The sequence below is a fragment of the Centroberyx gerrardi genome, chromosome 3, assembly GCF_048128805.1.
Source record: "Centroberyx gerrardi isolate f3 chromosome 3, fCenGer3.hap1.cur.20231027, whole genome shotgun sequence".
In the NCBI taxonomy this organism is placed as follows: domain Eukaryota; kingdom Metazoa; phylum Chordata; class Actinopteri; order Beryciformes; family Berycidae; genus Centroberyx; species Centroberyx gerrardi.
Window position 1 is genome coordinate 29,020,705 of NC_135999.1, and position 24,802 is coordinate 29,045,506.

At 40.0% G+C, this 24,802-nt stretch overlaps 2 protein-coding genes across 4 annotated transcripts; both read left to right on the plus strand.

The window, feature by feature from the left end:
• The first annotated feature begins 508 nt into the window (after window positions 1-508).
• LOC139913178 (B-cell receptor CD22-like) lies at window positions 509-22,581 on the plus strand. Of its 3 annotated transcripts, XM_078282591.1 has the most exons (11): window positions 509-627; window positions 4,347-4,703; window positions 4,847-5,062; window positions 6,560-6,913; window positions 7,177-7,404; window positions 9,957-10,226; window positions 11,096-11,356; window positions 20,599-20,859; window positions 21,597-21,684; window positions 21,803-21,860; window positions 21,963-22,581. In XM_078282591.1, the coding sequence occupies exons 1-11, from the start codon at window positions 573-575 to the stop codon at window positions 22,038-22,040; spliced, it is 2,226 nt and encodes a 741-aa protein (XP_078138717.1). In that variant the 5' UTR covers window positions 509-572; the 3' UTR covers window positions 22,041-22,581. The 3 variants fall into 3 exon arrangements, 2 of the variants coding, with proteins under 2 accessions (XP_078138717.1, XP_078138718.1); XR_013504287.1 differs by lacking the exons at window positions 20,599-20,859; window positions 21,597-21,684 and adding an exon at window positions 12,315-12,408 and having other exon boundaries at window positions 21,963-22,033; XM_078282592.1 differs by lacking the exons at window positions 20,599-20,859; window positions 21,597-21,684; window positions 21,803-21,860; window positions 21,963-22,581 and adding exons at window positions 12,315-12,402; window positions 12,539-12,596; window positions 12,695-13,397.
• Window positions 15,182-19,570, plus strand: LOC139913186 (sialoadhesin-like). Its single transcript, XM_078282539.1, has 6 exons — window positions 15,182-15,253; window positions 15,685-15,731; window positions 16,009-16,091; window positions 18,473-18,826; window positions 19,037-19,260; window positions 19,538-19,570. The coding sequence occupies exons 3-6, from the start codon at window positions 16,037-16,039 to the stop codon at window positions 19,568-19,570; spliced, it is 666 nt and encodes a 221-aa protein (XP_078138665.1). The 5' UTR covers window positions 15,182-15,253; window positions 15,685-15,731; window positions 16,009-16,036.
• Window positions 22,582-24,802: the final 2,221 nt, after the last annotated feature.

Below are 24,802 nucleotides of genomic sequence, written 5' to 3' on the forward strand. Positions count from 1 at the left end.
AATGCATAAATTGTGACATACTGATAAATTAAACGAGAAACCAGTTAACAATGTTGTTCTTGATTCATGCTTAATCCCTTATCAGCTTATTACTTAATAGTTACTAAGAAGTAGTGACCAGCTAACTAATATATCAATTGTGGTTAATCAATGATTAATTGACTACATCATTAAACATTAACTAGTGAACCGTAATGTAAAATGTTACCGATTTGTTCAATTTGATTTGTAGTATATAAATAAATAAATAAATAGATTTGTTAGTTTGGCCAAAAATGAAAATTCTGTCATTATCTACTCACCCTAATGAAGTTTATATGTCCTCATAACACACAGAGTTAGCTCGTGCTGCTCCATGTGAACGGGTCCTGGTTCTTTAGTTTTTGTTCAGGGACAAGGGGAATGATAGAGTATAAGCACAATAGAATGGACAAAACATTGTCAGCTAAATATTAGTAGAGCTGTGTTTTTGATGTGACTAACTGATATACTTCTCATGTTATGTCCGTTATCTCCCTGCTGATGTGTTTTAACGTCTCTGAAGCCTCGACAGAGAGAGGAGAGGACCAGCTATGAGTTTTACAGCGGCAGCAAGTGGATTTCTTGTCTTCCTTCTGTCTGTGCCAGGTATTGTATATTTTCATTTGCAATTTAGATATTTTGCTGGTGCTCTAATCCACAACAATTTACAAAGAGGGCAATGGGATAATAAGCTTAACTGTACTTGTGTTGCCTGTTCAAAAAAAGTCAAAATGGACTCAGGTTATTGATCAGAAGGGTTCAAATTGCAGAGCTTATTTCGCAGAGCGGACATTCCTCTCCAGAGCTGGTATATAAGTGTCTCAGGACTGCCGATCCAGAATCAGTTTTGCAGAACATCACAGTTAATAAGATGATTAAAGTAGTAGTAAGTGATGCTCCAGAAGAAGATCATACAGAACAAGCCTCAGTTTTTTGTCCCTCATGATGACATCGGGGGAGGGACTACGGATCGCCCCCGGTCCATCCGTCCGTCCATCGGCACAATTTCTCAGACACCACTGATCGGATTTTAATGGAACTTCAGCAAATGATGTGTATCATTGCTCTTTTCCGGCATTTTCAAAATGATACTGATTAGCCTGTACTGCTGCTCTACTGCTCCACTCCAGGGAGAAAATTAGAATCAGAATTACTCCTTACTACTACTAGGAATTGCATTAAAAGTGTGACTGTGACCAAATTTACTCACCACTCAGAGTAGGACGTAAGAAGTATCTCTCACCTACTCTGTGATGAGTAGGAGTAAGTCTCATCAATTGATCTCAGCACACTTTTACGACATGAGTAATGTGTAATATGTAAGCATATGGGTTCACTCACAATGTGCATCTAAAAGTGGGAGTATTTGTTGTGTTCTTTTATCTTTCTGTTTTACTTGATTTGATTCTTTTACAGTAATGCAATGCAATTTGCTTGTTCTTTTATATGAATTTTATCTTTTTACCTGTCTTTTATCTGGCTTCTCTTGATGTAAAGCACTTTGAGCTGCGTATTGTGTATGTGCGGAAGAGAATAAAGTCAGAATTCTGAGATTAAAGTCAGAATTCTGAGATTAAAGTCAGAATTCTGAGATTAAAGTCAGAATTCTGACTTTAAACTCAGAACTCAAATACATTTTTCACGTGGCCCTAATCCTCTTCCGTATGTATGAAAGGTGCTATACAAATAAAGGTTATTATTATTATTATTATATTAATGACTTTTTTTTTCTTCTTCAAGCAATTCCAAAAACAAGACAATTTTTTTCCCAAATTTTATTTAGTGTTTTTCATCCAGTCAGTGAAGTTAAATGTGCTTTACATTAAAAAGAAAAACAAAGGAAAAGGCAAAAGAACAAAGTTCAAGTATAAGTAGAGGAGAGTGAGGGTGGGATAAAAGTGTGGGTGAGGGTGAGATAAAAACACTCCTTGTGGAGTATGGAGTATGGAGCCAGGGAGTGGCCTGTGGGAGAAAAATAATTTAACTCGTGGCCACAGTTTACTATAACGTGCGCACAATGTCAAACTTGAGCCCTCGTTTTCTTTTATTTGTCGGCACAAGATACATTTCATTGCCTCGATTTGGTTAATATGAGCCCTCGTTTTGGTTTATTTGTGCGCACGAGATACTTGTTCCTTTGATTTGTGCTCTTGACCTGCGCTCCACATGTAAAACGTGAGCACGAGTTGCCAAAGCGTGCCCTTGAAATAGTGGAATCCTGCTCTCAATATAAAACGTGTGCATGTCACGAGTTTATAAAGAGTCAGTGAACATAATGGTGATTTCTTTTCAAATGTGGCGTTGCCCTGGGCGTGTTAACGGTAAATCAAAAGAAAAGACAGCATGCTTTCAGAGTTGGTTGAAATCAGTAGCTTGGCTTGGAATAATTGATGTTCCGTTTTAATTATGGGAACAGAATTATTTTGCGTTTAACCCTGGTGAAATTCACAGGCATAAATTGCAGGCGCTCCCTAAATGTATTTTCATTTGCTAGTAATTGGTAGATACTTCCTGGGATCACTGCATAGTGGCGTGTAGTGTAGGATTTTTTAACCCCCGCGACAGCAGGGGCTCTATGGTTCGCATTGTCGGTGGGTCGGTCGCTCTGTTCACCACTTTTGGTCACGTGGGTGAAAGTGTGCCGCAGGGAGTTAGATTACAGACTCTCAATCAGAAGACCTGAGTTTGATTCCCGGGACACAGTCCAGGGACACTTCCACAAAATTCACGTCGTGGGGCTGTTAGACTCTTGTTTTTTCCACTGTGAGCATGGAAGAGTGAAGAGCTCCCGCAAATGTAGAAAGCCAACAAAAATAATTACTTAATTGCTTAATTTTGACAAGACAACTTGAAAATAAATTAGTAACATAGTTAAACTTGTAAATAGTTGCCAAAAATATAGTACATGATCAGAGGGATTCCACTGGACTGTTTTCCCCTTTACTTACCACAACCAGTTTTGGAATGTCGTTACCATTGTTGTAAAAAGTTGTGTTAAATGCTAATATAGTTGAGTGAAAAGGAAAAAAGGGACTACAATATTTAGTAACTGCCTTGCACACTTGTGTGCTCTGACATTCATTCGGACCATCGTCTTTGCCATCTTTGACTTCGTTGTACTGTTCCAAGGGGAGCGGTAGGAACAAACAAAGGAGGATTTAAACTAAAAAGGATTTAATCCTATTTGTACTTTTTTTTCCTGAGATCTCAGGTTTTTATTTTTTGTTGGATCCAATGGTACCTTACCAACCATACGTTAATGAGACTCAAAGACTGAACTCTATTCCTTACTAATTGGACTGAGCCATTTGATCTTGAACTGAGTCAATTAATTGAAATATAATTTGAGTATTTTTCATTGAAGAAAATTGCTGAGAAAAAGAATGTTTGAGTTATTTTGAGAGATTCAAACAATACATTTTCTGTTTTTTCTCACTAAGTTGGTTGCTGTGCGTGTTATTGTGGGGTGGTCTAGTGGTCTATCAGAACTGTACAACCTTGTAGTTCATTGCATATTTTAGATCGAAACTGTAGATACTGAGAACAGGGTAAACAGTAGAAACATTAGATTTCCCCCCAGAAAGGTTACATGTGCAAACATTCTGAACAAATTTTGCGAATTAAATTAATTCCATGCGCACGAATTAAGCTAAACCGACTTATTGGCACTTATTAGCCAAATGAAATGTATTTTGTGTGCACGAATACAACAAAACAAGGGTTCGAATTGCATATCGTACGTACGTTATAGTAAATCATGGCCTTGATATAACTTTTTTCCTCTCCTTATCCATACGTGAGCCCTTCGAATGAACAGGGATGTCAGGGATGGTACGGACGACATGATGCCGTGTCTCCATCTACGGGACAATCTTGTGCTCTTTCAGAATTTAGAGATGAAAGTTTTCTGCACTTTATGCTTCTTGGCCACCAGAAAAATGCAACAATGTAACAGCGACAATTTGGTTTCATCACAGCCTACAATCAATAGAGCAACCCGGCAAACACCGTGGGCACTAACAGCACCCTACAGCATCTGCAGACGTAGCGATTTTCCCACTACTCAGCGCCAGATTATTCAAAATCAAACTGCTTTGATGGAACTATCTGGCTTCCCGGGAGTAATCGGCATCATTGACTGCACCCACATAAAAGTCACTGCCCCACACGTAGATGAGGACACGTACATCAACAAAAAGCGGTACCGTGGCATTAGTACCCAAGTGGTCTTTGATGCTGACTACAACATTCTCTATGTTGTCACCAGCTCTCCTGTAATGTTTTTATGAATCTGATTCTGGTTTCTGATGTGCTCTGTGTTACAGTGGTACAGGGTCAGGATGGCTGGGGAGTGACTTACACTCCTACTGAGATCTGTGCCTTAAAAGGATCGACAGTGGACATACGCTGCACCTACAGATACCCAGCCTACCTAGATAACCTTACTGTCACAGCTGAAAAAACATTATGGTTTACTAAACAGGAGGGTGATGAACCTGTGGATCTGAGAACAGACTCAGAGTATGAAGGTCGTGTGGAGTATCATGGTGATCAGAAGAACTGCAGCCTGAGAATCACAGACCTGAGAGAGACTGACTCAGCTGTGTACAAGTTCAGGTTCATAACAAACCATCCAAATGGGAACTATACTGGTTCACCTGGAGTCAATCTGACTGTCACAGGTAACATTTTGATCGATGATTTGTTCATTCAGTTCAAAGTACAGTTCAACATATTGGAAATGCTGTTGTGTGTGTGTGTGAGAGAGAGAGAAATTAAAGTTTTAATCTCCAATGACATTTCTGTTCCTTGTTCACATATCCAGGTCTCCAGGTGCAGGGGACCAGACACCGGACTTCTTACCAGGCAGACCTGGAGTGTCACAGCAGTTGTCGTCTAGCTGGTCGTCCTTCCTACGTCTGGTACAAGAATGGACAGAATATTAAGGAAGAAACTTCTTCTTATATAGCCAACTTTTATCCTGAAGACAGCTCTTCCTGTGCTGTAAAAGGATATGAGGATTTCCACTCTCCTTCAGTGTGTGAGTTTACTCCACAGTGTCACTAACAACGCCATCTGGTGCAAACTAGGGCTGTGAATAAAAAAAACAAAAAACTGAATTAATCACAATAATTGCAATCGTAGAATGACCAAATTAATCACTAAATCAGCAAATTAATGCAGAATGAACACAAAGGAAATATATTTTAAATCAAATATTGTTTAATGGCATCTTTTTAATTGAAAACACAGACTCTCCCCTGTGAACTACAGATAAGTAATTTCCATCAAAGTTCTGCTTGAAAGGCATATTTCTTTATATGCACTAACTGAAATAATAACAAAATCTACATGTTCCAAGTGCCAGCTGAGACTTTCCACCTAAAACTCCATCCTGTTCTTCTCCATCATTAGCCAGGATTAGCCACTACAGGAAGTCAACAAATGCACAGATCCTGTACAGGCCCGCAGCGCCCTCTAGAGGCTATTAACTAAGTGTGGATGACTGACTGAGGCATAGAAAGTTGTGTAAAATTGCAGCAACTGTGTTTAAAGAATAATAACATTTTTGAGGGACAACCTTCACACTACCCGACAGACAACCCTACTGATTTGTCCCTACCACCTTCCAAAGTAAACCTGTGTCCGTGGGAAGAACTGGTCTACTGGTCTGTGCATCGCCAAATGACAAACATGATGTGATGTGCACATTAGGTAGCCTGGTTCCAGAAGACTCCTGAATCGCGTCCCGCCCACTTTTCAGATTTTGTCGAGCGATTCAGAGTCCGGTGTTGCTCTAGTCAATGGTTTGTTCTCGCTCGGAGAAACAATCGAGCCAATCAGCGCCTTTGTGGGAGGGAATAATGTTTGAACCGTTCATGCAATAGTTTTTCATTGGTGTTTCGGCAGAATAGATTTTTTGAAATCACCCTCTTAACCAAAAACAATATTTTTGTGAAAATCGACCGACATTCTCGGTAAAGTTGGTAAAAACGCTGGCGGCGGGATACGTCAGTCACTACGTCAATCACTAGTAATTGGTTAGGGGAAAATCAACCCCCCCAAACTCAGAAAACGGTTAACCAGGAGACAATGTCATGCTGAATAATGGCGTGATAACAAAATGTCCATTCAATTTGAATATCAGGCTACACATTAGGTGCATTAGAGATCGATTTAGATAAATTACTGTAGCCTACATCGACTAACCAACCTAATCAACTTTTGATTTTGCCTATGTATGGGAAACAGTTTTTAACACGTTAAACATTTCAAATTAATCGCAAAATTTAACACGTTCATTTTCACAGCCCTAGTGGAAACCTTTACCTAATGCACTATACTATGACTGCATGTATTTAATATGGGTGACCCGAGTGGGAATCAAACCCCCCACCCTGTCTGTGTTAGTGCCATGCTCTACCCATTGAGCTATACAGGAACACTGCTGCTGTCAGTTTCCCAACAAGAATACAACCTGCTCTGTATCACTGCAGTAAAAGATGCAATTCTGTTTAACAACGGTTTCATCTTTCAGGTATCCGCGGTCTAACCTGCATCATAGCGACTTACACCGACAGAAGCATCTGTGCCTTGAAGGGCTCATCAGTGGACATTTCTTGCGAATGCAACACTTACGCATATTCTGTTAAATCAAAATTCTGGTTCAGCCCCAAACATAGCCATCAATGGCAGGATTCCTCACAACCTGAGGACCTTAGTGGGGACTCAGAGTATGCAGGTCGTGTTCAGCAGCTTGAAGAGAGACAACGCTGCACTCTGAGAATCACTGACCTGAGAGAGAGCGATTCAGCTGAGTATCGCTTGAAGGTCAAAACATTGTACTTTCAATGGGGAAATGATTTTCCTGGTACAACTCTGACTGTCACAGGTACTGTTGAACACAAACTGATATATACAACAGCATGGTACATTTAAACTAACTGCTAAAATTGATAGTGATTAGCCTATATGATCATCATGAATTTGTGCACTCCCCGATTCAGACATTTATTAGATAATTCATCAATTTAATTATTAATACGCCACAGTATTTAACATCTAGGAGTAGTAACTGCTATTTTAACTCTGTATGTGTTTGTGGTTGAGTATTTAGTAACAAATGACATTTGTGTTCCATGTTCATATATCCAGATCTCCAGGTGCAGGTGACCAGGTTATCAGTCCACCAGTTTTCTACCCTGGCAGAGCTGAAGTGTCACAGCATTTGTCGTCTAGCTGGTCGTCCTTCCTACATCTGGTACAAGAATGGACAGAAAATTAAGGAAGAAACTTCTTCTTCTTATACAGGCTACTTTTATCCTGAAGACAGCTATTCCTGTGCTGTTAAAGGACTTGAGGATTTCCGCTCTCCTTCAGTGTGTGAGTTTACTCCACAGTGTGTCACTAACATAACGCCATCTGGTGGAAACCTTTACCTAATGTATTGTACCATGACTTCATGTGTTTAATATGGAGGTGACCCCAGTGGGAATCTGTTTGTCTCTAATATTTGCCTCTTACACATGGTCAATTATTCAACTTTTGCACTTCATAAACATGACTATCAGTTTCATTCACAAGTCTGCTTCTCTAACCTTCAGGATACTGCCATCCAGTGGCGGACTGGCCATTGTCCCGGTGGGCCGCTTGCTTTATGGGCCGGTGGCCACGGCCGCAAAACTTTGAGCCGCCTATTTCATAAACGAGAGAGAGAGAGAGAGGTGCGAGAGAGAGGTAGAGAGAGAGCGGTGAGTGAGCGAGAGAGAGAGAGAGAGAGGTAGAGAGAGAGCGGTGAGTGAGCGATGCCCCCACCCCTCGCGAACGGAGCGTCAGATGAGCCGATTTGCGCGATCAGACAGCAATATTTTGGAGAAAAACGTAACAAAATGGAACGGAATCCTTCCAAAAAGCGAAAAGGTGGGGCAGAGAAATTGAGGGATAAAAAACATAAAGGCCCGTGAAGCTGAGGCATCAAAATGTGCAAAAATTACTGACCTTTTCAGTAGTGCAAGCACCAGCAGTATTTCCGTTGCCGGTGATGAACGGCATCAAGAGGCTCAGTGCCTCTCTCTCCACCTTCCCCCGTCCTGAAGGGAGATAAAGGACGCTGGCCTCAGCCTCTCTCTATGCCCTCCCCTTTACTCCACCTTTTAATTGTTTATAATTTATTGTTATTAGACAACATTATAGTTTATTATAATTTATTGTTAGCTAGTGTTGGCTAATTTAAATATTTATTGAAGAAAGTTATAATATTCACAGGCTGGATGTGGGCCGGTCTGGGTCAAAAGGTCCAGGGCTATTTTCTTGTCCCAGTCCATCCCTGCTGCCATCCCACAGTTATGAACTATTAACCATTTCAAGAAGAAAAAGAACATATGGGCGGTGGGGGGGGGTTACATTTGGGCAAACAGAGGTGATTATGGCTATCGATGTACATTATTAGTTATCTAGTGTCCTTTTAATAAGAAAACTTCAAGTACTGCTCCCCTTTTCCAAACAGAGAGAATAATCTAGAAGGGATATCAGCACTCGTCAGGACCCCTGTAACACGAAAAGTGGTCTTAAGTAGGCTCCGCAACTCCTCCTGAAGAGTGCCCATGAAGTCACATGGCATGGATGAAGAGAACAGGATGCTGACTGCTCTTCATCAATTTAGCAAAAGAATAGCCATAAAAGGCATAGACATAGTCGTAGACATAAAAAAAACTCCTACAAGGTGTTGATGAATTCCAGAGCTTTATGCGGTTCCTCAAAATCACGTTTTCCACCTCCGGGTATATGTATTCTCAACACCGCGGGATACAGCAGGGTGAACGTGACATAAGCTCATGAAGTTTCCTCTTCCATTCACAAAACCTCCGGCGCTGTGTTTCTGTAATCTTGAAAAACGTTAATCCGATGGCTTTACCACTCTACAGTCTTGAGGTCCCGGGCAGCTCTTTGGATACGCACAAGATCCTGAAAGCACAGAAACCTTGCAATTAAAGCTCAGTGTGGGGAATCACTACTTGGTTGTGAACCCGGCGTGCGATGTGCACGCTCGATGACCAGGCCTTGGGGAAACTCAATTTTAAACAGGTCTGGAATAGTCTTTTCAATAAAGGCAGCAGTGTCACTTCCCTCACACCCCTCTGGAAACCCCCAGAGGCCTCGAAGTTGTCCAAATTCTGGTTGATCTTAGCGACCTGGTCTCATGTGACGGGAGGGTTAGCTTCGGCAGCCTCTGCGGCGTCCTCAAGAAATGCCACGCGGGCTTCAGTATTGTCGAGACGCTCAACAGTTTCGCCTCAATTGCCATAGTGGTTTTCTTTGTAAGGGCGTTGTTTATCTCCAACTATATATTTTTTGGAAGACCATGCACAGAAGCAGTCTCCGAGGCTAGCTTCACTTTCGAGACTTCAGGGTCGCCATTTTTACCATCTCTAGGGTTTTCAGGTTTATTCTGTGTATTTGGCCTCCTGGGCGTGTTGTTTTGTGCTGAATCCGACATTTTGTGTTGGGCAAACACTACACTTTTAAAAAGTAATTAAAGAGTAACTAAACCCCAAACCCAAATCTGTGAAGCCTGCCACCTAATGGTGAAAAGTAGGGTACTGTACTGGCCTTCTGCTGTTGGCTGGTCTTTGTTCCAGGTGATGTCACCACCTGTTGTACTCTATGGAAGGTGACATCACCTGGCACAAAGACCAGCCAATAGCAGATGGCCAGTGCAGTACCCTACTTTTCACCATTAGGTGTCAGGCTTCACCACATATTTGGATGGGGCGTTAATAGTTAAACAAAGTAATAGTGCCATACTTCAAACTCTAGGTAGCCATACTTTGACTTGCATCATGTGATGTAAAACTATTAACTATTAACCATTTAAATAAGTTCCATGATAAAACACATCATCATTAAATTAATATTGTTAATATAATTTCTTTCAGATGCTCCGAAGGTTCCCTCAGTGTTGGTGAGTCCCTCTGGTGAAACAGTGGAGGGCAGTTCAGTGACTCTGACCTGCAGCAGTGATGCCAACCCAGCAGCTACTTACACCTGGTACAAGGAGAATGGAAATCCAGACCATAAACCTTTGAAAACAGGACCACAGCTTGACTTTGTTTCCATCCAGTCCTCTGACTCTGGAGAGTATTACTGTACAGCTGAGAATGAGTTGGGGGGAAACAGATCGGACTCCATCTCTATTAATGTGAAATGTGAGTGAAATATAACTGGTTAAACCTGCAGTAAGCAATTTCAGACCCTATGAGCAATCCTGAAACTAACGTGTGCTATGTGGAGATTACACACGGGCCAGCTGTGTTGCTGTTTTCACCTCTTTTCTAAAGCTTGTTGTCAAAACTCGGACCAACCAGTAGCTTTTCATTTTTTTTAAACTCGCTTGTCTCCTCCCTCGCTGTGGCGCTCAGCCCCTCCCATCCCTGAATAAAAATCTCGTAATGGCAGAATCGATGAACATGTAACCTTCAGTGGGAGAAAAATCTGGTAAAGAACTTTAGATGCTGCCGCCTGCGTAATTATTTACTACTAATTACTTAAAGCTACAATATGCAACTTTTCTCCTTGAGGCAGGAAGTGTATTGTTAGTCCCGCCTCCTCCCCCTCAGTTGGTGTAGTTCCTGCCCCACCAGCTGTCATCTTTATGACGTCATCTCTCCTGAGGCTGAGCTAACCGGCAGCATAAAGCCTCCACAGGCGTTGAAGAAGCAGATGGAGAACGCAGCGGATCTGATGCTGATGTTTCTGAACGTTTAGCTTCGCTAGTCTTTCTTTTCTTCCTGCTTTCCCCCATCGTTGTTGTTGCTGCTTCCTGCTCTGCGGCCGCTAGCCTCACCTTGATAGCCACAAGCAGCTCACCAGTGGCCACGCCAATACAACACGCCCACAGAAAATTGTTTCTGCCCCGAAACGTTCCAACATCATTGAAAAGGCAATTTCAGACACATGGTGGATTTAGACACACAGGCTGAAAAAAATGCATATTGTAGCTTTAAATACAGTATGTGTCATTGTTAAAACACATCCTCATTTTTATAATTAATCCATGTTAATCCATGTCCTCCAGATGGTCCCAAGAACACTTCAGTGTTGGTGAGTCCCTCTGGTGAAACAGTGGAGGGCAGTTCAGTGACTCTGACCTGCAGCAGTGATGCCAACCCAGCAGCTACTTACACCTGGTACAAGGAGAACCGAACACTGCATCAAGGACCAGAGGAAAGTTACAATTTCACCTCCATCAGCTCTGAGGACAGCGGGACGTACCACTGTCAATCTGACAATCAATATGGACAGTTCAACTCTTCCTCTCTCTTCATAGATGTCCAATGTAAGTAGAAAACATTAGTAAATCTCTTTCTTTGATCAAATATTCATCTATATTAATCTTGTTTCTACGCTTGTTTTATTTTTTTGTAACCATGGTTTTGATTCATGTCTGCCATTTTTATTGTTTAATTTATGCCTATTGGATTTTATTTGCTATTGTCTGTAAAACTTTGCAACTTATATATGCTAATATTATAATATAACAATTATAATAATACAAAATTCCATATTTTATTCATCAATATTAAATACTAATGCAGCGTGGCCGGATGAAACTTTTAGTTTTTTTCTGCTATTAATATTGCTGAATTATTTTATTGAAATAGTTATTTTTTTATTGAAAAATGTTACAGTGAGCAGGTTTGTAAGTAAGCAGAGTTTGACTGATAGTGGTTTTTGAAGACTTTTGTAGACTCACTATATTTTGTGTTGATATTCAATATCTTTAAATATGACGCTTTTTCATGCCAATGACAAGAACTCAGTGTTTCCCCATAATTTGATTCTTGTTAGGGTGGAAGAGTCTCTGAAACAGCATTTAGACCATCATGGGACACTAAAACTCTCCACTGAAACCCAATGAAATGAGTTACAGTTAGCAGCTCTTTAAGACAGAGTGACCCACCACACCTATTGAATGGTAGGAAAACTACTATTCAATGTAGGTGATACATTAGGGATACATTAGGCCTTTAAATGAAGGATTAATTCGCATAACAATAATTTAATAATTAAGTGAATAAATAAAATGTGCAAAGAAAATAAAATGTCATGTCAGGATTTTCAGCCTGTTTTTCTGTAGCTGTGGTCAGGAGGAACCTCCATCATATCAGAGGTGGATGACACTGACTGACTGATATCTGATATTTAATAAAAGGACAATATCAGTCATCAAATTGATATATTGATCTACCCCTCCTAGTAAGGCATATCTCATATCTGTCTATCTCCATTTCCAGGGAAAGGAACACTATATATAACTGCAGCTACTGTGACTCTCCTCATCTTGATCCTGATCGCTGTGTTTCTCCTCTACCTGTGGATCAGGTAACAGTAAAAATTGATAAATTCTATCATTGCTGTTTTACTTTCTGTATTCAGGGATTTCATTTGATACTTTATTATTCCGTTTTAATGAATTGCAGTTTGTTAAATTATGTATTGGCTGACTGATTCATTCCAGGAAGAAGAAAACTCTGAACTCCACCACTAAACCGAGGGACCTACTACAGACTGTACAGGTGAGAGAGAGAGAGAGAGAGAGAGAGAGAGAGAGAGAGCTAAAGGGGAAGACTGGACATTTTCCTGTCTCATCTTGTCTGTCTTCTCTCCCCATCAGTCAGACTCTGGTCCTGAGCATGAGAACCTCACTGCAGCTCAGACAGAAGCCACAGAGAAGCAGGAAGACCAGGTGTGAAGTCCAGTCAGGTTAAAAAAAAACAGGCCGATCTCAAATCAAATTCACCCTAATTTCATTGGATTTTGTACGAATCCAGAACACGCTGTTTCAAATTTCAGATGGTGCCTGATCTCGCACGCAACCCCAATGCACCCAGTGGTTCTGGCCAAAAATGTAAGATGTAATTTTGGCCGCATGCATGCTGTCGCATCCACATGAACCATCACAGGCATTTCAATAACCAGATTAGGAGATACAATTTTGTGGCCATTGTGGCGCCCGTTATGGGTTGATTTTAAAATGCCATGGCAGACATCTTTAGTATCCTGTCATGAACAAGTATGCCAAGTTTTGTGTTGATTACACCAATGGTCTTTTAGTTATGGATATTTATGTGAAAAACTGTTTCATATACAGCCACTTAGCTTCATGTTTTTTTCTCATGGTTACTCAAGGCAGGTCAGCTCAGGAGAATGTGCCTCTATTCACAACCTTATTTCGCTTGAAATGGAGTAATTAAAGTGTTCATGGGTTACTGTCAGAGATGCTAAATACAGCCATAATACTGTTTTATACTGTGTAGTTACATATTTTTCAGAATCCTTTTTTATTTACAAATAAAGACAAATAAAACTCAAATCTATTCTCTTGTTCTGTCTTATTTCTCACTTTCTGAGTGCTATTTGTCACTCAAAGGATGATCCATGTCACAGTATAATAGTTTTATATGATGCGGGATATTGAGATATGAAAATGTGTAAAAAGAGTTTATATTGAAGAAGACCTTAAAGAGTAACTAAAACCTAAACCCAAATCTGTGGTGAAGCCTGACACCTAATGGTGAAAAGTAAGGTACTGAACAGGTCATCTGCTATTGGCTGGTCTTGGTTCCAGGTGATGTCACCACCTGTTGTACTCTATAGAAGGTGACATCACCACTTTTAACCTTTATTAGTTGTGGCTTCACCACAGATTTGGGTGGGGTTTAGTTACTCTTTAACCACCTATTGTGAGCGGCACTGAGGGGGTTAATCTGCGCGTGGAGTGGAGGAGCCGTCAGATTGACGCCTCCTTAAAAGGGATGCCGATCTGCCGGTCTCATCCCTTTGTCAGTAGCAGTACACCGGGGTTTTTGTTTGAACCAACAAGTCGACAGTCAACTATCACCATGTCAACTCAGCAATAATTCTGGATCTGTAAAATCCTGCAATAAAGTGTGAACCGGACTCAATGCTTTGTGCTCATTGTGCCCGACCGCACACCCACGGTATGGAAATCAGTACAAACTAAGTCAGTCCCCCAGTATTTCACACCGCCATATCAGCTATTAATAGCCATGCTATCTATTTAAATTCTTTGGTGTAGCTTCTGGATGCGGGCTGGGTCGTGGTTCACTGAGTACCTAGATATTTCAAAATAAAAGTCCACATGTGATGTTGATTTGATTTGTTAGGAACATTACTTCCATATTTGTTTGCTTTTAAATAAATGCCTATGATGACACTACATTTGGCAATTTCCAACTTCTAGTGCCCACCATTGTGTCCATGAGCATCATGTGTGCAATACAACTAAAACAGATTGATAGTAGAATTCTTTATGGTATCTCATAATGTGAAAGTATAACTCACTTACTATAAATAATAATCTTATATTATAATATAATATAGATATTATAATATTGAATATATAGTGTTGCTCTCTGATATAAGAAATGTGCTCTACAAATAGTTTATTATTATTAATAATTTTAATATCATATTATTAATCAAGGTTTACATAATTCCATCCACCCTTCCATCCTTCCTTCCATCATCCATCCATCTTCTGTGGTCTACCAGACAAGCTTGACAAATTAAAGATGCAATAAATGAAGAGTTTTACTGTTGCATGGCATAAAACAGCCATAACAAATCTGCAGGGGGTTGATAGGGTTGTTGATCAATACCAATGACTCAACGATTACTCGGCCAGCTGCTGAGATTTCTGGCTTTGTAAATTCACTTTCCGGCCTATATTGAAACAGAAACCTGTCGATGTTGTCTTAATTAAAGGTCATATTGACTAAAGGAATAGTTCATTTTGACATCATTTACTCACCCTCATGTCAGCCGGAGCACTGGTGAAGTTTGTATATCCACATAACACACAGTTATCAGTAGTTATCAGTTTGCTAGTGCAGCTCCATATCAGCCAAAAACAACTGTAGTGAACGGGTCCTGGTACTTTAGAGTTCCAAAAAGGGAAAAAAATGACCATACTTACTCCAGTCAGCTCATGCAGCCAAATCCAAGTGTTCTGAAGCCAAACGATTGCACCGTGAGTCTAAAAGACTCATATTCACACCAATATTTAGCACAAATCTTCACTAAAACTGTTGTTTTCAAAGAGTGCACTCCCACACATCGCTGTTCACACCAGAAGCCCTTTGTGTTCAGGCCTTTGTGGCCTACTAAGAGCTGCACTTCCTGCTGTGGCCACAGGGAGGAGCCACAACTGGTATAAAGTTTTCCCCAAGATGAATCTTCAGCTAGGCAGCAGGGTTGGGATCAATTTACACACAATTCAGAATAAAAATCAAAACTGCAATTCACTTCTACAACGGTAGAGCCTTCATTCTCCATAATACCATGACAGATTGTAACCTTTTATATGGCAAAAGAAATCCAGGGTTTTCACTGTGAAGAAAATCCACTTTGTGATTATTGAATGCTGAAGTGTTACTCCTGTGGATGATACTGATGTGGTACTATCAGGAACTATCTCTCTCTCACATACACACTTTTATATTCTCTATGGACACAGCAAACTTAACCAGTCATCTTGACTATTAAACTTGGTGATTTCTTTGTGTCATGCATGTTAAAGATGTAAAGAGGAAGGAAACCTGGTCATTTTGAACAGTTAGTGTCTCTGTTTGTTGACCACAGAAGTGCCACACAACAAGTTCCCCTTCAAGACGACATCCTTCTCTTCTGTGAGAGACTCTTTATGTTTTATATCTTAGTTTAGAGATTTAACAAACATTTGAAAGGTTACATTTTACTGAATGTAACATTATTTTGCAGAACAAAACTATGTTATCATGTCATTTTTGTTCAATGACATGATAATGAATGATTATAAATGCAGTAGAATGGACAGAACATTGTCAGCTAAATATTAGTAGAGTTGTGTTTTTGATGTGACTAACTGATATATTTCTCATGTTATGTCCATTATCTCCCTGCTGATGTGTTTTAACGTCTCTGAAGCCTCGACAGAGAGAGGAGAGGACCAGCTATGAGTTTTACAGCGGCAGCAAGTGGATTTCTTGTCTTCCTTCTGTCTGTGTCAGGTATTGTATAATTACATTTACAGTTTAGAGGTTTTGCTGGTGCTCTAATCCACAACAATTTACAATGAGTGCAACAGTGGAATAAGCTTAACTGTACTTGTGTCAGCTGTTCAAAAAAAGTCATTGCCTGACATTCATCAATATCTGTAAAATATAGCAGAAAGTGTTATTTTCTCAAACATTGTCTGAGTTTATGGACTTGTTTTTAAAAAATGACACTATTTCTTTGATTGTTTTTGCTGTCACTTACTTTGTGAGAGTAGTAGAGGTGTACAGAGACGTCGTTATCTGTATCTGTTCAACCAACAAAATTATCTGTCTCTGTATCTGTATTCGGATAGAAAACCGGAAGTGGGCGTGGTTTATACCGGAAGCCACGTTAAATCGGGCAAATGTTGTATTTTCTAACTTAATATTCATTGGCAATGCAATTTTTGTGCCTTCAAAGCATCAAATTGATTTAATATTGGCATATAATTAATTATGAAATATATTTCCACATCCTCATACTGTACTTTTCATCTCTCTCTCTCTGTCGCTCTCTCTCTCTCTCTCTCTCATCTCCACTCTGTCACTGGTGCTGAAAGACGCACAGATTATATTATTATTGTGTATCCATACTAAACCCTACCACTTCACTTCATGATGTTCTCACATCAGTGTGCCATCTCCATGTATGGTTAATACTAATAGGGCTTTGAGTCCTCTGGGTGTCACATGGTGGCTTTAAATACTTTCCCACAACTCAGTGATCAGCATTTATTGACAGTTCCGTTTCACGCTCCGCTCAGCAGCAACATGACCACAGTGAGAACAGAGAGGGAGCAAACCAAGCAAAGTACAGACTCTATTTTATTTCATGCATCTCGCCCTTTATGTTCTACCTTTTATCCTGTTCAGTAAAACTGCCTCATGGTCCACTGGTCCAATGCAGTCCTGTTCCTTCTCTACTCCTCCATGCTGTACGACACCCTGCCTCAATCCACATAGCGACTAACTGTAGAAATTGAAGCCATTGAATGATCTGTTCCAGCATTTTCAAAATGACACTGATTGGCCAAATGGAAGCGCTACAACATTTGTTTACTTGTTACTGATTGGCCCATGGGGTGCCTGCATCATTGGTGGGGGACGACATGTTTACTTGTACTTGATGAACTGAATATGACAGAGAAGTACTGCTGCTCTACTGCTCCACCCCAAATTTAAAAAAAAATTAAAAATTATTGTTTTCCCTTTTATCACCTGACAGACCGAACAAAATGATCTGGCAAACAATTGGCTGTTTTTTGTTAAATCTTATGTTCATATTTTAGGCATTTGGCTGACACGCTCAGCCAGAGCGACTTACAATAGAGTGGAATCAGCTTAAAGTCCTAGATCTGAAACATTACCAGGAGTGAAAAGCCCAAAGCCACAGCACTTAGTGGTAACAAATATTCCTGCTGCTAGAATGATAATATATTAGTCAAGCCTTTCAAGATGCATATTCAGTTCTACTTAGATAGATGCATGATGAGGAACTTCTATGACAGCTGCTGCAGTAGATCAGCACTTGTTATTCTGAGGAGTTTGAAGCTCGCCCACATTCCCTTTTCCCAAAAACATCTTGGTACAAAGATCGTTTTTGTCTCATTGACTTGCAATGGAGCTGAGATGATGTGAGTGCCAAAGTGGTTATGGGAAATGTAGTTCAGGTCTCTAGCAGCTTCACATAGTGCAGCAGCTCCACTGCAGATGGAAGTCTGTGCTCTAATGTTTTTATTAATTTATGAAGACAAAATTGATTGGAAAATTCTTTTTTTCCTCCCTTTTATCAGCTATCAGAAATGACAAAATTATCGGGCAATTGGCTTTTTGGAGTTTTCTTGTTAAATTTTACATTCAGATTTTAGGCATTTGGCTGACACCCTTAACCAGAGTGACTTACAGTAGAGTACAATAGTAGAATCAGCTTGAATTCTTAGATCTGCAACATTACCAGCAACTGATAGCACAGCACCTAGTGGTCACAAATATTCCTGTGTCTGTAGAATGATAACATATTATAATCAAGCCTTACAAGATGCATATTCACTACTTAGATAGATGTATAATGAGGAACTTCTATGACAGCTGCTGATCAGCACTTGTTATTCTGAGGAGTTTGAAGCTTACCCACAAAATTCCCTTTTCCCAAAAACATCTTGATACTAAGATCCTCTCTGTTTCATTGACTTAACATTGGAGCTGAGATGATGTGAGTGTCAAAGTGGTTTGAAGAAATGTAGTCCAGGTCTCCAGCAGGTTCACAAACTGCAGCAGCTCCACTACAGATGAAAGTCTGTCCTCTAATGTTTTTATGAATCTGATTCTGGTTTCTGATGTGCTCTGTGTTACAGTGGTACAGGGTCAGGATGACTGGGGAGTGACTTACACTTCTACTGAGATCTGTGCCTTAAAAGGATCAACAGTGGACATACGCTGCACCTACAGATACCCAGCCTACCTAGATAACCTTACTGTCACAGCTGAAAAAACATGGTTTACTAAACAGGAGGGTGATGAACCTGTGGATCTGAGAACAGACTCAGAGTATGAAGGTCGTGTGGAGTATCATGGTGATCAGAAGAACTGCAGCCTGAGAATCACAGACCTGAGAGAGACTGACTCAGCTGTGTACAAGTTCAGGTTCATAACAAACCATCCAACTGTGATCTATATTGATTCACCTGGAGTCAATCTGACTGTCACAGGTAACATTTTGATCAGATGATTTATTAATTCAGTTCCAAATGGTGTTCAACATCTAGGAAATGCTGTTGTGATTGTGTGTGTGTATGTGTGTGTGTGTGTGTGTGTGTGTGTGTGTGCATTTGTGTGTGCGTGTGTGTGTGTGTGTGTTTGTGTGTGTGATTGACGGTTTAGTCTCCAATGATATTGCTGTTCCATGTTCACATATCCAGATCTCCAGGTGCAGGTGACCAGATTATCAGTCTACCAGTTTTCTACCCAGGCAGAGCTGAAGTGTCACAGCAGTTGTCGTCTAGCTGGTCGTCCTTCCTACGTCTGGTACAAGAATGGACAGAAATTTAAGGAAGAAACTTCTTCTTCTTATACAGTCTACTTTTATCCTGGAGAAAGCTATTCCTGTGCTCTAAAAGGACTTGAGGCTTCCCGCTCTCCTTCAGTGTGTGAGTTTACTCCACAGTGTGTCACTAACATAACACCATCTGGTGGAAACCTTTACCTAATTTACTGTACCATGACTTCATGTATTTAATATGGGTGACCCCAGTACAAATCAAACCCCCCACCCTGTCTGTGTTAGTGCCATGCTCTACCCATTGAGCTATACAGGAACACTGCTGCTGTCAGTTTCCCAACAACAATACAACCTGCTCTGTATCACTGCAGTAAAAGATGAAATTCTAACAGTGATGTTTAAAAACGATTTCATCTTTCAGGTGTCCATGATGATCGAAACTGCAACAGAGTGACTTACACCGACAGAAGCATCTGTGCCTTGAAGGGCTCATCAGTGGACATTTCTTGCACATACAACAGTTATGATAATTATGTTAAATCAAACTTCTGGTTCATCCCCACACATAGTCGTCAATGGCAGGATTCCTCACATCCTGAGGACCTTAGTGGGGACTCAGAGTATGCAGGTCGTGTTCAGCAGCTTGAAGAGAGAGAGGACGCTCTGACTGTCACAGGTGCTGTTGAACACAAACTGATATATACAACAGCATGGTACATTTAAACTAACTGATGACAACTGAATGTGGACAATATTGTTGAATTTTGTAAGAACAATTTAATGTAAGTTATGTTATTATGTGATCATCATGAATTTGTGTACTCCGCCACTCAGACTTTGATTGGATGATCAATTTAGTTTCTAATACTCCACAGTATTTAACAGCTAGGAATCATAACTGCTATTTTGACTGTGTTTGAGCATTTAGTCTCCAATGATATTTCTGTTCCATGTTCACATATCCAGATCTCCAGGTGCAGGTGACCAGATTATCAGTCCACCAGTTTTCTACCCAGGCAGAGCTGAAGTGTCACAGCAGTTGCCGTGTAGCTGGTCGTCCTTCCTACGTCTGGTACAAGAATGGACAGAAATTTAAGGAAGAAACTTCTTCTTCTTATAGAGGCTACTTTTATCCTGAAGACAGCTATTATTCCTGTGCTGTAAAAGGACTTGAGGATTTCCACTCTCCTCCAGTGTGTGAGTTTACTCCACAGTTTGTCACTAACACCATTCGGAAGAGCCTTTTACCTAATGTACTTTATCATGAGTGCATGTATGCAAGTGTTTAATATGGGTGACCCAAGTGGCAATTCAACCTTTGCACTTCATCAATATAACTATCATCTTCATTCACAAGCCTGCTTCTCTAACCTTCAGGATTCTGCCATCCCACAGCTAGGAGCTATTAACTATTTTAAAAAGTTCCATGGTAAAACACATCCTCATCTTAAAGTTAATGTATGTTAATATCATATCTTTCAGATTCTCCGAAGGTTCCCTCAGTGTTGGTGAGTCCCTCTGGTGAAACAGTGGAGGGCAGTTCAGTGAATCTGACCTGCAGCAGTGATGCCAACCCAGCAGCTACTTACACCTGGTACAAGGAGAATGAAGCCTCACCAAAAGCATCAGGACAGACCTTTACCATGACTAACTTCACATCTGAGCACAGTAGAGAATATTATTGTGAGGCCAGGAACCCATTAGGAGCTACAAATTCTTCTACCCATCTTATCGCTCTAGCAGGTAGAGTGATTAAAAATAATTAAGAAAGATTAATTCTGGAAAGAAAGTCATTTGAGGTTAAGTTTTCATGTTTTTGTTTCCTTCTATTACTGTTATTATTGAATTATATCTTTAGTTTATTGAAATCATGTTATTTTATTGTAATTTGTTACACTCATAAGTAGGGTTTTACTGATATGGGTTTTTAAATGCTGATATGATACATGTATTTTTAGACTGAATACACTGATATTTTGTGTCAATATTCAATATCTTTAAATATTACATTTTTTTCATGACAGAAAATGACAGGTATTCAGTGTTTCCCCTAAAATGTTTATTCTTGTCAGGGTGGAAAAACCTCTGAAACAGCATTTAGAGCATCATGGGACACTAAAACTCTCCATTGAAACCTAAACTAATGAAACTCTGTTAGTGTTAGCAGCTCTTGTGTGACTCACCACACCTATTCAATGGTAGAGAAACTCTGGGATACAGTAGGCCTTTAAATGAAGAATTCATTGACATAACAATAATTTAATAATTAAATGAATATATAGAATGTGCAAAGAAAATAAAAAGTCATGTCAGAATTTCCAGCCTGTTTTCCTGTAGCTGTGGTCAGGAGGAACCTCCATCATATCAGAGGTGGACGACACTGACTGATATCTGATATTTCAATATCAGTCATCAAACTGATATATTGATCTACCCCTCCTAGTAAGGCATATCTCATATCTGTCTATCTCCATTTCTAGGGAAAGGAACAATATATATGAATGCAGCAAGGCTGACTCTCATCGTCCTGATCCTGATCGCTGTGTTTCTCCTCTACCTGTGGATCAGGTAACACAGTAAAAATCCATCAATTCTATCATTGCTCTTTTCATTTGATAGTTTATGATTCAGTTTTTAATGAATTGCAATTTGTTTAATTGTGTATTGGTTGACTGATTCATTCCAGGAAGAAGAAAACTCTGAAGTCCACCACTGAACCGAGTGACCCAGTGCAGACTGTACAGGTGAGAGAGAGAGAGAGAGAGAGAGAGAGAGAGAGAGAGAGAGAGAGAGAGAGAGAGAAAACATTTTCCTGTCTCATCTTGTCTGTCTTCTCTCCCCATCAGTCAGACTCTGATCCTGAGTATGAGAACCTCACTGCAGCTCAGACAGAAGCCACAGAGGAGCAGGAAGACCAGGTGTGAAGTCCAGTCAGGTTGAAGAAACAAAAAACAGGCCGATATCAAATCAACTTCACAGTCACAGTTCTGAAAAGTAATGCATCCTAATTTTGTACAATTCTCTATGAATCCAGTGAAAGAGGCGGGGCGGGGTTGGTGAAAAACTGAAAAAGCTTTAGGGAGAAAAATGATTTTAAACAATGCAAATTACCAAAAAATCCATCTAGGTGAGCTTGAACCACTAATTAGTGAACAACATCAATGTACTGTATATATGTAAAAAACTGTTTCATATACAGCCACTTAGCTTCATGTGTTTTGCTCATGGTTACTCAAGGCAGGTCAGCTCAGGAGAATGTGCCTCTATTCAAAACCTTAGTTTGATTCAAGTGGAGTAATTAAAGTGTTCATGTCATAGATGCTAAATAGTCATAATACTGTTTTTTACTGTGTAGTTAGTTACATATGTTTAGGATAAAACAACTTGCTTTTGGGACATATTTTTCAGAATACTGTTTTATTACTGATATTTACTGATAATGAATTCAAATAAAAGTCAAACCTATTCTTTTGTTCTGTGTTATTTCTCACTTTCTCACTACTCTTTGTCACTCAACAGAGGATCCATGTCACAGTGTAATAGTTTTTTATTATACTGGCGATTGACATATGAAGATGCATAAACAGTTTGTATTGAATAGGACCATAACCACCATATGAGCTGTTAATACCTATGCTATCCATTTAAATTCTTTGGCGTAGCTTCTGAACACCGGCTGGGTCGTAGTTCACTGAGTACCTCGTCATTTCAAAATAAAAGTCTATGTTTGATAGTTCATGTTTGGCTACAAGCTACAGTTTGATTCTTCGCTGTCATCTAGTGTCAAATCCATGAATTGCGAGCACTACCTGTTCATTTGAATTTATTGTCTCACTCAGGTTTGTGAACCACCTGTCGATGTTGTCGCAATTAAAAGTCATAGATTACCTAAAGGAATAGTTCACCCAAAAAATAAAATTTTGTTATTATTTACTCACCCTCACGTCAGTCGAAACATTGGTGAAGTTTATATGGTGAAGTTTATATGTCCACATAACACACAGCGAGTTAGCTAATCCAGGTCCATGTCAGCCTTCTCCAAAACAACTGAAGTGAACGGGTCCTGGTTCTTTAGAGTTCCAAAAAGAAATGACCACAAAATTACTCCAAACAGCTCATGCAGCCTAGTCCAAGTGTTCTGAAGACAAACAATTGCACCGTGAGTCTAAAACACCCATATTTACACCAGTGTTTAGCACAAATCTTCACTAAAACTGTTGTTTTTGAAAGCATTCATGCTGGTGCGCTCCCACACATCTCTGTTCACACCAGAAGCCCTTTGTGTTCAGGCCTGGGTGGCCTGATAAGAGCCGCACTTCCTGCTGTGGCCACAGGGAGGAGCCACAACTGGTATGAAGTTTTCTGTACTGTAAATACATAATATGTATAACTGAACATACAGTTTGTCTGTAGTCTGCCCTGAACCTGTGTTCGCCCTGGCTTAACCCAGAGCTGACATTCCACTTAGTGGTAACAAATATTCCTGTTGCTAGAATGAAAATATATTAGTCAAGCCTTTAAAGATGCATATTCAGTTCTACTTAGATGCATGAGGAACTTTTATAACAGCTGCTCATATAGTGTCAAATCCATGAATTACGAGCACTACCTCCTAATTTCAATTTAATCTCTCACTATCTCTCTCCAGAGGGAAACTCTGAGGAGGTTGGTGAACCACGGACTCCAATTTCATACGATTTTGTCGCAAGGAACCCCATTCTGAAACTACTCTTGTCATTAGTTATGATTTTGTGTAGAATTCATACTGTGTGCTGTAGCTGGGGAGGGGCAGTGAAATCTGCATTCTGTCATTGTGTTAACCTCAGTTGAGTGAAATAGTGAAAATAAAATATTCCTCATACTGCTGGGGATCTCTGGAAGGACCCCTGGAGGTCCCCAGACCACACTTTGGGAACCACTGCTCTCTAGGGTAAGGCTACTGCCTATGTAAATGTCTGTATATGTATGAAATTCATTTTTTTATGTATGTATATTACTTACATAAGCTAAATGCACATGAAACCATTTGAATTCATGCTTTCGACAAAACAGACCTACCATACGACACAAATGGGCAAAAAATTACTCCAAACAGCTCATGCAGCCTAATCCAAGTGTTCTGAAGACAAACAATTACACTGTGAGTCTAAAACACCCATATTTACACCAGTATTTAGTGCAAATCTTCACTAAAACTGTTGTTTTTGAAAGTGTCCATGCTGGCACTTACCCACATATCTCTGTTCACACCAGAAGCCCTTTGTGTTCAGGCCTGGGTGGCCTGATAAGAGCGGCACTTCCTGCTGTGGCCACAGGGAGGAGCCACAACTGGTATGAAGTTTTCTGCATGATGACTCTTCAGCTAGGCACCAGGGTTGGGATCAATTTACTGTCAATTCACTCAATTCAGAATAAAAATCAAACCTGCAGTTCACTTCTACAACAGTAGAGTCTTCATCCTCTATATTACCTTTATAGATTGTATACAATAACCTTTTATATGGCAAAAGAAATTCAGGTTTTTCAATGTGAAGAAAAATACACTGTCTAATTTGATTGAATTAATGGAGAATTGACCTCAGACCTGCTCCAGACATTACAATGATATGAATGTCTCCCGCAGAAATTAAAAACATATCTTTCATACTCTTTTCTCTTGAAAAGTCTTTTCAGAGGAACACACATG